Genomic DNA, 14885 nt, shown 5'->3' on the forward strand with positions numbered 1-14885 from the left:
AGAATAAAAACACTTCAAATGATCAAGATTTAGGAAAAAAACCTTCATCCAGAATTCCTTACACTCATTTTGGAGCACAGTATCAGAAGTACATGAAGTCAGCTGCACAGTATAAATTACATTTTCATTAACAACCATCACAACATTTCCTGAACATGAGCTGCACGAAAACAAATGAGAAGAACAAAATACATTGGGAAGAGTATGTTCTATAAATAATATGGCAGCACATACCTGAGCTGCATGCTGCCACACGCTGAGATTTACTGTATGACGTTCTGAAAATGCTATGTGTGTTTTTAAAATACTGACAGTGGTAGAGGAAGTATTACAATCATCATAAGTACAAGTAGCAATACCACAGTATAAAAATACTCATTACAAGTAAAGGTTCTGCATACAAAATGTCACTTATGTAAAAGTACGGGAGCATCAGATACAACATGTGCTGTACATGAAAAATAAAAGTACTCATAATGAAATATGACTACTGTCGATGTTAATCTATCATATTATTGGACCATTACTATTGAATATGTAGGCTGTACTTTAATCAAGCTGGAGCTCATTTTAACTACCTCATTTACTTTTAGCAGTTTAATCTGTAACAATGGATCATATTTTATAAACTGATCATATGTTTTGTATGTAAAATGTTCATTTGAAAAGTAACTAATATTTATAGCTCTCAAATAAATATAGTGCAGCAAAAACTACAACATTTGTTCTCTGAGATGTAGTGGAGTAGAGGTATAAAGTACTTAATTTAAGTGCGAGTATCTCAAAATACAGTACTTGACCAAATGTACTTAGTTACTTTCCACCACTGCTTTCTTTTATCTCATGACTGATTTATCTGTTAGTTTTATGAGATGGTTTATCATTAGATTTGCCCTGAATCATCCCTCACGGACCAATGAGATGTGCTTATTGTCTCAACAGCCTCCCTGATGACATATTTACACTTTAATACCTCGTCCATCCAGTTTCCTACTTAAGTCTGCAGAGCAGGGAGGAGGAGGGTGATATTATGAGATCATGTGTTATTCCGGTAAAGTAGAGGTAAGCAGAGAGATAGGCTTTTCAGTTGCTGATCACCAGAAGCAAACAACAGTACAGAATAAATGATTGTGTTGGTAGAGATGCATTACATTGTATTGCATCCTCTCTAATGCCAGGATTAGAGAAACACAATTTACTCATAGATAGAATTAATACTGTTTTCTATTTTCAATCAGAAAATGTTGACATGCATGTACAACAGTGGAATCACTTAAAAAGGTCATCACATAACTGAGCAATTCAAAAGAGATCCTTAAGGGACTGCATGAAAGGATGAGGTGGGAAGGTGAGGTCAGAGGGATGACAGTCTTCTTCTGATCACAGATTCATTCTTCTCTTGTAAGATTTATTGTAAAATAAATTAGATAGTTAGATCAAAAAGATGGCATTTGTTCTCCATCGCACCCAGCTGTGGGACTCAGGTATTAGATTTGCTGGATAGTCAAACCTCTGATCTCATATCAGACTGTAGCATCATTTGATCTAAGTCATATTTTATAAAGTGTAATCCGGGGATAAGTACATTTATTTTTACTACATGTTAATACCATAATGTCTGTTGCCTGTTCATATATTATATATTTATACATATACACATCTGTTTTTACAACCTTTTCATTCATTCACCACAGCATACAGTATTTAATTCTACATTCTGTTTATCTTTTTCTATTCTATATGTATATGTTTGACTTATTCCTGCATTTTCTTCTTGCACTGCTTTGTTTCTTCCTATGCCTTTGGAAGGCCTATAGTGCACTGCATCGTCGGAGGAGCCTGGGATTAAAGATTTGTATTGCCAACAACTACCCTGTAGCTGCCGTGCTTATGACAATAAAGCCTTTGAGTTTGGATTTGGATGGTGGTAGAATATTGCCGTGCTGTGATCCACCAGAAGCTGCTTAAGGAAATAAAAGACCCCTCCCCCCCTGTTTGTACAGTCCCTAAGGCTAAACTTTAACAATCACGTTTTTTTTAAAACCCAAACATCTATGCGGCCTCAGTAATGATCTATAGACAGTATGAGTTAGGACATATGAATTGTGTGTATGATTTACTGCTTCATTACATTTACGTCAGCGTACTCACTACATATTTGTTTCATGATAAGAGAAATTAATAATTTACAGTCTCCTGTCCCACCAGAGGACGCAGCTCCACGGCTGCTGTCCCTTCTGACCCTGCAGTGGGACAAATGATAAGACACATTCCTGGGTTCATGGGCTCTGGCTCAATAAAAAGATTGTTCTCTCCTTTTCATGGCAGAAATATGGGAAAGCTTGGATCTGTAGGGCATCTGTAAACACCTTTCTAAGGACACCGTGGCAGCCAGCATGGTGCCTTGTGGTCCGTCTTGTTAAAGCTTTCAATATCTTCTGTGTTACAAAACCAGGAAGTTGTGTCCCGGCACAGCACCGTGCAGGCCCAACCCCTTTTTCACCTGAAGAGAGGGAGGGGCCACACTGAGCTTGACAAGGGCAAAAACAAGGAAGAACTCACAAGCAGGCAGTTCAGAGTGTCTGTTCACTTGCCCAGATTGTGCCTTGGAGACGAATAAAAAAGGAGTTTGCCCAGCTGGTGGGTCTCTCAACACGAATATGGACGTCCTGGATTCTCCACATGGGAATATGGGGCTGTTAAGGACCTTTGATTCCTCTGTGTTTGACAGCTGGGAGAAAATAGGCTCAGGTGGATTTGGACAAGTATACAAAGTCCGGCACATACAGTGGAAAACATGGCTGGCTATCAAGTGCCCTCCCTGCCTTCATATGGATGACAAGTAAGTCACGGCTGTGAAGCCACATGAATTATCTTTGAACTGATAAAGTGATGAACCAGATGTACTAATCTGTCTTCATCCAGCTCTTGTCTGTTAGCTTTATGACTTCCTGTCCAGTTTATGGACAAATAGTAGACAGACAGAGGCTTAGATTATGACTGTGCCTCAGAAGGTGAACACCAGGGAATGTGTGACTCACCTGCTGCTAGTCTGGGCACACAGTGCAGCTGTAAAGGGGCCACAGCAGCAAACAGTGGCCATGTATAGATATTTAGACACAGTTAGGTTGTGTTGCAGTGACCACTGATATGTTGATTCTTCCCAAAAGTCAGCCCACATTGCTCAGGGCCATAGCTGTTTACTTATTCTAACAAGACCCAAACATGAAAGGTTCACCGCTGATTTCCCCAATCAACAGTGACATCTTTCTCTATGGACCTCAGGGAGGGGCGGATTTAAATACATGTACATTTCAAAAGGTGGTCTTTCCTCCAGGCACTGCTAGAGATTGCACAACCCTCTTGAATTCTGTAACAATTTGCATAACAATGACTCATATTTTTGCTCTTCATGGATATCTCAAAAAAGAAAAAATGGGTGTTTTAAATATATTCTTGTAAGTGTTCATGTGAGAGAACTGTGTCAAAATGTGTGTAAGTTTCCATTCCTGTGGGCTGTGTGTGCACACATTTGGTTAATCTGTGGGCTTCGGACAAATTATAAATATTAGCCCACAAGAACGTTCCGTGTTTTAATCCTCTCAGAATCTGTGGTGCAACTTGCATCTGCTGAACCTGAACCACAGTTGTCATCATCTCCAAACATCTGCAAAGTACACACACAGCTATTTGACTGCAGCCTTCATTGACCCACGCATAACATCAACAGCAGGGACTCAAAGCCACCTTTGTCTGCCTGCTGCAGGCTTCCGCTGTGTAGCACAGACAATAAAAGAAGCCGTAAAACCGGTCTTACCGGGCCTCTCTGTTAAAGCAGGGACATTGTTTGGTTCTGGGGAGCTGCTGAGGAGCATTTTGGATTAGGTGAAGGATTTAACAAACAAGTGCTTGCCTATTCTCCCATGTCTTGTTTGATTATTCCTGCCTGGCAGATTTGGGGATTTGTGCCTCATTCACTTGTACTGACTATAAAGGACAATTATAGGCAGGCTCCCTCCTATAGAACATGACTCTTTTAGTAACCTGATACACGTTGCACATAATAGACCCCTAGGCTTCTAATTTCATTTTATTAATGGTGGAAAAACAGAGTTCTCAGCACAGCTCACCTAATTCTGCTTATAAAGCATATTCCTACAGCCCTGAGTGATATATCTTCCTCTCATTTACCTCATTGAGGATTGGCATTTTTAAAGTAACCTTTGCTGGAGATTTGTGCGCTGAGGTCATGAATGACCTGCACAGTTGTGTTTGAGGTATGCCAGCGGGGCCGGTGGACTGATAAGAGCTGTGCAAAGGTTGAGCAACAGAAAACAAGAGCTCTGTTTGAGCCGGCCGGGCACCCCTGATGCATTCCAGGCTGGACTGGAATGTCCTCAAGGCCTTAGAAGAGCCTCTGGGCAGTCAAGAGCACAACAGTGGTAAATGAATTATAGACGTCTGCAGAGGTCGCACAGCCTCTAAGGGTAATGCCGGTAAACATTTTGCACATTTAGCTAGGCGCTCAGTAAGGATGACATGTTATACATTGGAATTTGAATTAGGACAAACGTTAGGCCAAATATTCCAGCTCCATGAACAAAGCATGAGCTCATGATCGTTGGGTTAATGTTTTATGAGAAGGGTGTTAAACACCTGAGAGTCAATGGATGTGGAAGCTATGGTTAAAGACGAGCTAACCTACATTTCAGCTGCAGTTTGTTGCACTTTTCTAAATCACTCCAGCAGAAGAGCCAGACTCAATGAAGCCAATGAAATTTAACATGGTGTATTTTCTTTTTTATCCCAGGGACCGTTCAGAGCTGCTGGAGGAGGCTAAGAAGATGGAGGCAGCCAAGTTTCGATACATCCTGCCTGTGTATGGGATTTGCCACGACCCCCAGGGACTTGTGATGGAGTACATGGAGACCGGCTCCCTGGAGACCCTGCTGGCCACCGAGCTGCTGCCCTGGGAGCTCCGCTTCCGCATCATCCACGAGACTGCGGTGGGGATGAACTTCCTGCACTGCATGAACCCACCACTGCTCCACCTTGATCTTAAGCCGGCCAACATCCTGCTGGATGCTCACTATCATGTCAAGGTACAAAGTTTATCACAAAGTGCCATCTTAAGTGACTCTGAAGGGCTTTTCTTTTAGCCTGTATCGAGTGAAATCATTCAAATTGGTGACAGAAAAAGGTGATAATCATTCAGCTTGTACTGTGCACATATCTTTTGTAAATGATAGTCTAAATCTTTTTGTTGTAATAACAATTTTATGTTATTTTTTTCATTTACTTGACTTTTTACCCACACATAAGACTGCATGAAATCGAGACAATGAAAACATCAGAAATGTGACAGGAGAGGCCAAGAAGCCACAAGCTTATACAACAGACCTCTCCTCAACTTAAGGACAAAAGGAAAGAAAACTAAGCTGACATGATTCAAATAGAAGAAATACAACAAAAAATAAATGACTACATTAATCACACAAAATGAGCAGAAAACTAACCGATCAGTAGACAACAATCCAATTAAAGAGAAACTATGGTAAAAAAGAAGATACATTTATATTTTATATATATATATATATATATATATATATATATATATATATATATATATATATATATATATATATATATATATATATATATATATATATATCTCAACAAATAATTAGACATTGTGAATTAAATGTGATGACAATTTCCCTTTTTAAAATATTTTAAAGGTAGCGAGCTCTTGATAGCGTGTACTTTGGCCTTTAATTCAAATGTAAAGGTTTTTTGGCTAGAAAAAAACACTATAAAATAATAAATGTTTGTGAGAAATCTCATTGAAATCATATATTAATTTTAATCTTTATGTTGCTGTAAGACAGAATTGACATGAAGTCAAATCACAGTTGTCTTTGCTTTGAAGCTGGTTGAAAGAGTTTTACGAGACATTTCAGCCATGAGGGGATTTGCTATCCCCCTTCATCCATTCTAACATGACAGCCCTGCACACGCTCTGGGCAGACTGGTGTCTCTCAGCCTATGTCCTACCTCCGAACAGCTCAACTGAACTAAGAGCAATGGGTGGGAACCGTCATTTCTCAGTTTAATACATGGACGTAAACACCTCACCGGGCCTGTCCCGACAGGATTATTCAGCTCCTATTAAAGCTCCCTCTGTCAGTGCGTGTGCATGAAAGAGCGTGGGTGTGCACTCTTCAACACAAACGTGAAGGGCCTCTCCTCTCCTACAGGCTGGGACATGGCTGTGTTGCCCTCATCATACCACTGAGTGCACATAATAGGAGCTTAGCAGCCTGTCACATTCAGCGGGCAAAGTTAGTCATCAATGTCACGTTGCTTCATGAGAAAAAGGCAGCTGGGTTGCTCTGTTTGAGGGTCTTATCTGATCTCTCTCTGTCTCAGATATCTGATTTTGGCCTGGCCCGGTGGAACGGCCTGTCACGGGCTGATGACATCAGTAGAGACGGCTTCTGCGGCACTATTGCCTACCTGCCACCTGAGAGCATCATTGAGAAGGATAGAGTGTCGGACACCAAGCATGATGTATACAGGTTGGATTTTTCAGAAGTTTGCATGCAATCTTTTTGTGTCAATGCAGGTTTTCGCTGTCTGTCTGCCTTTCCCCTTCAAGGTCTGACTCACTGTTATTAATCACATCAGGATGATGGATTTGGTAGCTAAGAGTGAAACCATGTTTCACATAATGAAGAGAGATGAATTTCATTTTCTTAAAATGTTCCAATAATGTGTCACTTCAATTTAATTATGTTTGACAATCTGACAGCACTGGTGTATACAATATGTATACAGTACATACAGTATGAGCTGGTGTGATAAGCAATTTCAGCTTCAAATTTTAAAACATGCCAATTTTTTTTGCAGCATTATTTTTTGAAATTGTCTTTGTACTGACATCTCTCAATTTCATTTTGCCTCTATTCCAGTTTCTCCATCGTCATCTGGGGGATTCTGACACAGAAGAAACCCTACCAAGGTGAGACCTGCAGTACGATTAAAGCATGGATTTCCTTTAAGGCCAAGAAAGTCAAAAAAGTAATCAAAATACTGATGGTGACTCAAAATGATGAGTGACTACTTCCTAATTATGATAGGTCTGGGTTATTAATATTATCATTTTGTGACTTTTAGTGGTTTAACAATATCATGTTCGTGTTTTTACAATTTAAAGATTTATGGCAGCATGTCATTTACACGACTAAGAGTCTACTGCTGCTGTGAAGCTGTACTTAGTGGTGCTTTAAGGTGATGGTATGCTAACATGCTGATATTTAGCAGTAATAATGTTTACCATGGTTGTCAGTTTAGTTACGTGTGTTAGCATCTTATATACGGTCTATGCTAACATTTGGTAATTAGCACATGAGAGTTTTGAGTTTTTCTGCTGTAGTTCAAAACATCAAATTATTTACTTAATATGTGATTTGTTCTACATTAGCTGGGACATTGGACTTGTTATGTCATACATTTGACTTATTATAAATATTAATTATGTGTATAGTATGTGGGCATGTATTACACATGTTTTGGGAACTAAATCTGTTTACACAGTTGCATTGTGGGGACTCGCCTTCCTTTTGGGGCCAAAATGCAGGTCCCATAACATAAATCATTACATTTTAGAGTGAAGACTTGTGCACAGGTGCTGTCTGTGTTTACTCTGCAAATTCCAAAGCCGTTGGGCAGAGCTGGACTATTACAGTATATTTTCTCCCAGGCGTATCAGGTGACAGTTCACTTCAATGAATTTGGCTCCTTTAGAAGACCAGCGAGGGTTTCCAGGTTGCTACTGGCACCGCCTATGTTGATCCAGACGTAATTAAAAAGTGAGAAGGAATGGCCTGGTTACCATCCCTTTCCTTCTTCCTCCTCCACCTCCAAAGGCAATTATGGCTCCAATAGGAGGCAAAGTACCTGTGATTAACGCCTTTACCTGGTTGTTCTGAATCATTGGCTGATCCCACAGTCAGATAGAAAAAAAGTCAGAGTAGGAACTCTTGAGAGCGTTCCCCACACTGCTAACTCACTCTTATCTGAGCACATGGGAAGATGGTTATACAGGTGTGCATAACTGACTATCTATATAGGCGCTGGCTCAGCACCTTCTTATGTCATCATCTATTGCAGCATGTTGCATTACTACTAAAACCATATGTCCTCATCAGACAACTAGGCTTCAGATCAGGTTTATATGCCCCACAATATGAAACAGTTATATTGATATATTGTTTGTATTAAAACTGATTTATTTTCCCAGGTGAGAATAATATCCTTCAGATCATGGTGAAAGTGGTAAAGGGGGTGCGTCCAGACCTGGGTGCTGTGCCACGCTGCCGACCTTCAGCCTGTGCAGGGTTCCTGAGCCTCATGCAGCGCTGTTGGACCACAAACCCTGATGCCAGACCCAGCTTCCAGGGTAAATAGTGCCTCCCTACTCACAATATACAAAGGTGTTGCGATATACCGGTATTGAAAATAACCATGATGTAAATGATATTGATATCATGTTAACAATACACAGATGATTGTATTGTGTAAATAATTCAGCCCCTCTTAAGTAATTTCCACTTTTCCTTTTGTACGCTTTTTTACAGTTATGGTTACAGACTCCCGACTCTCTTCATATCTTTGTAATTCATCAAAATGAGACAAAACACACACCATAAAGATGAATTTTTTAATGATACTGTTAGTGTGAATTATTTTGGCCACAATGATCATGTAGTGACAATCTGATGTTGTGACTGCAACAAACAAAGTAAATCAATATGAAACTTAAGTGATCCTGTTCCTTCAACGAGACACTGAGCAGAACATACACTAAGAATCTAAGCTGTTAAATTACGATTGTTGTCTTGCATTGCATTCCAAGCTTTCCACTCGAGCTATTACTGAAACATGACCAAGCGCTGTTGTCCTTTCAGACATCACATCTGAAGCTGAGGAGCTCTGCTCTAAACCTCAAGAGGAGACCAAGACACCGACCGTATCAACGTCAGAGCCAGAGTCTCCTAACGCACTCACTAGTGACCAGGTACGACCAGACAAGAGCCGTGTGTGTGTGTGTGTGTGTGTGTGTGTGTGTGTGTGTGTGTGTGTGTGTGTGTGTGTGTGTGTGTGTGTGTGTGTGTGTGTGTGTGTGTGTGTGTGTGTGTGTGTGTGTGTGTGTGTGTGTGTGTGTGTGTGTGTGTGTGTGTGTGTGTGTGTGTGTTGATTTTCTAGTAAAGTCACACACGGCTGATTTTGAATGCTCAACCTCAAGATTGATTCATAGTGAATCATGTGACCCTTCATTTCAAATGAGGATAAGCGGCTACAGTGATTGCCCACTTTATATGCTGTTGCTTTATGTTTATGACTGTTATTCTTCTTAAAAGCTTTTAAACTGAGCCTTATCTCTTAATTTTTCCAGACACGATTATGACTTTTTGAGTCACATGTTGTGTAAATATTTGATCCTGAACAACAGTTGAATCACAAACGAGGAATGTTGACTGACTGATTGTTTAGTCTGTGTTTTTGTTTTGTCATTTCCTCAAAGTTCTCTGTGTACGTGACTAGCAACAAATACCCTGCTGGTCACAGGTGACAGCTGTTCATGAATGATAGAAGATGTTTTACACTTCTATATGTGTTCAAGTGGCTGGATCAAACTGGATCAAACCTAAATTCAGCTAATTGTACTGGAAGTGGCTTTGTGCGACACACCTGAGTATAAATGTAATGGTCTAAATATGCTTATCTGGCTTTTTGGCTACAGGTTAAAGATAACAAGCTGGTGCGTCCAAGGTCAGCCATGTTGCCAGAAAAAGATTATAGCCTGTCGGAGATGTTGAGCCAGATGGATTCTGGGATCTCGAGGAGCTTTGATCGAGTAAAGGAGGACGGTTGCCACAGCAAGGAGAACACTTGCAAGAGGCTGTCTGGCATCTCCTCAGCGGATTCAGCCTTCTCCTCCCAGGACTCTATCACGCTGTCTTTTGAGAAGGAAAACACATGTGGTAAGAGCTGAGTAACTACAACTGGAACTTTTAGGGCACGGTCATACATGCGCGAATGCAGGCGAGTTTTGATCCCTTGGCTCACTTAGAATGGAAGTGAACGGGAGACACATTTTCAACAATGTTGATTTTGCACTTATGTGACCGTGCCCTTATATATGTAAACCTAAAATTGCTATATGATCATGAAGCCTTTTCCTCCTTACCACCCAGATTCCACTGAGGTCCAGAGGCGTAAGCTGTGTGATGCCATCAGGACCAAAGACACTGCCAAGCTGATGAAGATCCTCCAGCCTCAGGATGTGGATCTTCTCCTTGACGGAGGAGGCAGTCTGCTCCACCACGCCATCACCTTGGCCAATGAAGAGGCTGTCAAGTTCCTCCTCCTGAGCAATGCCAATCCCAACCTTGCAAATGCTCGAGGCTCCACACCCCTGCACCTGGCCACAGAGAGGCACCTAAAGCCCCTGGCGGAACTTCTTCTTGGTCGGCGCAGCACCAACGTCAATGCCAAGGATGAGGACCAGTACACAGCTTTGCACTGGGCTGCCCAGATCGGGGACGAGGCCATCACACGGCTGCTGCTGGACCGGGGGGCGGCCATCAACGAGACCGATGGCCAGGGACGCACGCCAGCTCATGTCGCATGCCAGCACGGCCAGGAGAACGTAATCCGGGTGCTGCTGAGCCGTGGTGCTGACGTTCGAATCAAGGGCAAAGAAAACTGGACGGCGCTCCACTTTGCTGCGTGGCAAGGGCATCTGGGCATCGTCAAGCTGCTAGTCAAGCAGGCCGGCGCAGATGTAGATGGGGCGACGTCTGACGGCCGCACGCCACTACATCTGGCTTCCTACAGAGGGCAGTACCGAGTGGCACGGATCCTGATTGAACTACGAGCAGATGTTCACATGACGTCTGCTGGGTTAAACGCACCCCTACACGTGGCAGCAGAGACGGGTCACACCAGCACCTCCCGCCTCTTGATCAAACACCAGGCGGATATTCACGCACAGAACGCCAACGGACTCACTCCTCTCCACCTCGCCTCCCAGCGAGGCCACCTGGCCACAGTCAAGATGTTGATAGAAGAGGGGGCGGACCCCTATAGGTCCAACCAGGCCCTCCGCACCCCCTGCCACCTGGCAGCAGAGAATGGACACTGTGAAGTCCTGAAAGAGCTGCTCCTTCACTGTCCAGGTGGTGGCGCTCTGTCGGACGAGCAGGGGCTCAGCCCGTTACATCTGGCAGTGCAGGGTGGATACTCAGACATCATCACTATGCTGCTGCCGCAGGACTGCCAGGACTTAGTTACTGAGAGCTCAGTGCAAGCGGAAGCTGAACCCGCACCACTGGAGGCTAAGCGGCTCCAAAGGAAAGTCGTCATTCTGAAATTAACGGAGCACAACAACAAAGACTGCCCAAAGTCCAGCAGCACACAGTGTTCCTCAGCTCCCTGCTAACAAGAGCTAAAACACTGCCACGCCTGTACAGAACTGTCTTCACTGTCATTTTTATACTTCATACTTTTAAGAGAGTTTTTTTGGACTATAAGCTGCTGATAAGAACTGCTTCATGAATTTCCATAAGCAATGGACTATAAGCCCTTTCAGCACAGTAGGTTAACCTAATGGTCAGAAAAGCTTTAATGTAAATATGTACACTGTGAATAGAAAGTATAAATACTCTTTTATGTTCGATTTTTTGTTCACTTTTTTACGTAACAAGCACCAGCATCAGAATTAGGATTATCAAATTCACTGAATGCAGCTGGTATGCCTATAAGTTTTATTTAAGACATCACAAACGTTGCTCACAACCCTTATTAGGGAAATGCTGTAGATCATCAGAGCATCATCATTCATTCAGTGTTCTGAACCTGTTACATATCAGTGCTGCATCATCCATTAAAACATTTGAAACCTTTCATTTTGTTTGACCTTTTTTCACATTCATAACATAAACATGATCTGCAAATGTTCTGTTTTCAAAGTACGTATGTGTCACTTTGTATAACCACAATAATGAAAGGCTTTTACTGGCCCAAAATATGCATTCATATGTGCAACAATACATAAACACAGATGTCGTAACACATAGTGTTAATACCTTTCAAGGCTCACAAAAAAGATTGGCGTAGAGAAACATGGGCAAAAGCTTATTCCCTGCACTGTTAGGATTAGCTTTTCTTGAGGCCTTTTGTGTTCTCAAAATATGGTTTCGCAATGTTTTATGTCATCGTTACTGAAAGCACTCCATTTAAATTGTTGGTTTTAAATCAATCCAATTTTGTCTCCGAAAATAGAGGGAAAAAAACCTGTTGATGGAATCAAGGCATTTAAAAATGTAAATGTAACACTGAGAATGAAAAAGCGTTCTCACTCCTCAGCACAAAATAAGACGCAGGCTTGTAATTATTTAAGTCGCACTGGTTCTCCAAACAAGTAAAAGTATTTTTTTTAAACTTTCTATCAACACCTCATGTCACTGCAGGTTTATTGGAGAAAGATCTTGTTTCAGAGTTGTCAGTTTCTCTCAGAGAGTTTGTTCTTGCCACTGCTCCACCTGCATGTGAGCTGGAATTATCTGCCTTGATGTCAGGCAGAGTTGGCATGTCTGCATCTGCAGCTTTACCTGGAGTATTATTATGTCTCTGCTCCAGACCCCACAGAGCACGCTCAGGTTGGCACAGACCATGGGAACTGCCCCTGAGGGGGATCACAGGCTGTAAGATGATGGATGAGTGATAAGGGGCGCTGATGTACTGCCTGCAATTCCAGCCTGTTGGCTAATTCCTTAGACCACTTCAACTTTTCATCACTCACTAAAAACAACATGCCATCCCTGACGCCTCAAGGGCTCGCTTTTTCGTAATCTGAGAAATTGAGTGCGGGTGGCTAGTGCTTTAATTGTCCTATTTTTATAGCTCGTGTTTGTGGAGAACCAGAAAAGTGTGTGTGTGTGTGTAATGTGTGAGACTGCCTGTGTGGTGTTTACACAGCACTCTATCCTGCCTGTTGCCTGGTGATCTGTCTCAGCTATTGTCTATTGTCTAATCTCAGCTTCCATTTCCTGTCCAGACTGCTGTCATGTTTGATAGACTGGTAGGTTAGGTTTGTGTCAGACAGTAATTTACGGTGTTGTGTGTTGTGTCTTTTCATTCTGGCATTTCTATTGACTGCAATAAACAAGCTACAAGGTAATTTAAAGCAGCAGCTTTCAATCCCTATACAATGCTTTATGTTTTATACTAACAGATCATTGGTAACTTTGATATAACAAAGAAACAGTACAAACGACAACAAATCATTTCAGAGTTTATTCTATGTTTGGCAGTTTTATAGTTTTAAAATATAGAAATTAAAAGTGAAATCTTTTTCAATTCGAACAATTTGGGGACAAAAGAAAACAAACAACAAAAAGAACAAATACTCCCAACAAAAATCTACAGCAATGCAATTAATCTAAAAAGTAACTAATTATTATTATTATTAGATATTTTAGCGGGGTTAAATGAATCTTTAGAATCAGAATCAGTAGTAGAGTAAGGTTTTTTAGATTTTCACTTACAATACATTTGCCTTGGTGCTTGTTGCATACAGTAAACATTTTAAAATAGAGGGAAAGTACAAAGTCAAAAACATAAATATATGATAGAAAATATAGAATAGAAAAAATGCAATAGAAATGTAAAGAAGATACTATAGAAATATTAAAACAAATAGTACAAGATGTGTAAGATATTGATGAGTGATGTGCAGAAGGTCACAGTAGAGAATATGAGCAGTAGAGTTTACCCTTGTACATACATGAGTCATTTCCTTTTCTTGCTGTTCTGTTCTTTTCATTTCAACATAAAGCCAGTTCATCGCACCCTAATGAGTGATAGATGGAGTCCGTCCCTACCATCCCATTACTCACAGGCCTTGGATGGAGGAAACCGGCCTGGGCCCAGTCTCCACTCTGCTGAGGAGCAGCCAACAGGTGCTTTCTATGGCAGACATTAAGCTCAAGGTTGTCTGTATTTTTCCTCATAGGATGTGACGTAACCAGCTGACCAAAATCTTTTGGTGTCACAAACTCAAAAGAGGTGATCGGCGGTGACACAGTGTTGCGTCATTAAATTAAAGTTAATTAGTGTCCCTGTGAAATGAAATGCCAGTGTTGAGTAACGCTGAGGTTTACATGTGTCGTCACGTGTTTTGGGGAATGGTGCGGTGAATAATTATTAACAACTGATCTGTTAGTTTTGTTAATTTTTAGTTCACTGGAAGTCAGTTTGTCTTTGAGAAATAATGTGTTTTGTTGATTTAACTCAAACAAGAATTCTCTACATTTCAGAAATATCGTAGTTTTTACATTGATATGGCAGCTATGGTCACTAGTTACTTTGTAAATTAAGATTTTACGTACAAAATATATGACCAACTTAGGAAATATGACTGTTTATCATTTTAAGTAACATTTTAAATAGCAGACTTGTACATTATACATTGCGTTAACACTTTACTTTAACCCCCTTAGTTAGCATTTATAACCAGTGTATGAACATGTTATAGATGGTATAATGTGGTTGTACCAAATATAAGCGTTTATAAATATATTTATCAACAACCAACAACTAGTGTGATGTTTATCTGAAATACTTCAGCAGTGATTCATGTCGTCACAGTTTGTTATTAATTGCTGCGTGGCCAGTTATCTAGACAGGCGGGTTTTAGTGATCAGTGTGTCTCCAATGATTGCAAGACTTCCTTCTTGTCAGACTCGGTGTCTGGTTGCTCCCTCCTTTGTTTGACTATGAAAGGGACTTTTCAGTTTTAGTCACACCTCACTGCTCTG

General features: G+C 41.1%; 1 protein-coding gene across 1 annotated transcript; it reads left to right on the plus strand.

Annotated features, from left to right (window-relative positions):
• The first annotated feature begins 2521 nt into the window (after nucleotides 1–2521).
• On the plus strand, nucleotides 2522–11963 carry ripk4 (receptor-interacting serine-threonine kinase 4). The gene is made up of 8 exons (XM_029448273.1): nucleotides 2522–2842; nucleotides 4811–5102; nucleotides 6430–6578; nucleotides 6972–7021; nucleotides 8303–8461; nucleotides 8970–9079; nucleotides 9806–10046; nucleotides 10260–11963. Exons 1-8 carry the CDS (start codon nucleotides 2661–2663, stop codon nucleotides 11504–11506), a joined length of 2430 nt encoding a protein of 809 aa, XP_029304133.1. The 5' UTR covers nucleotides 2522–2660; the 3' UTR covers nucleotides 11507–11963.
• The last annotated feature ends 2922 nt before the right edge of the window (nucleotides 11964–14885 follow it).

Source organism: Cottoperca gobio, chromosome 14 (genome assembly GCF_900634415.1).
Source record: "Cottoperca gobio chromosome 14, fCotGob3.1, whole genome shotgun sequence".
NCBI classification, from domain to species: domain Eukaryota; kingdom Metazoa; phylum Chordata; class Actinopteri; order Perciformes; family Bovichtidae; genus Cottoperca; species Cottoperca gobio.

What these genes read in the sequence shown, in the direction of transcription:
- ripk4 (XM_029448273.1), top strand. Translation starts at nt 2,661, where the DNA reads ATGGACGTCCTGGATTCTCCACATGGGAATATGGGGCTGTTAAGGACC. An exon ending in TGCCTTCATATGGATGACAA is followed by an intron (nt 2,843 to 4,810) that starts GTAAGTCACGGC and finishes TTTTTATCCCAG; the next exon opens with GGACCGTTCAGAGCTGCTGG. An exon ending in ATGCTCACTATCATGTCAAG is followed by an intron (nt 5,103 to 6,429) that starts GTACAAAGTTTA and finishes TCTCTGTCTCAG; the next exon opens with ATATCTGATTTTGGCCTGGC.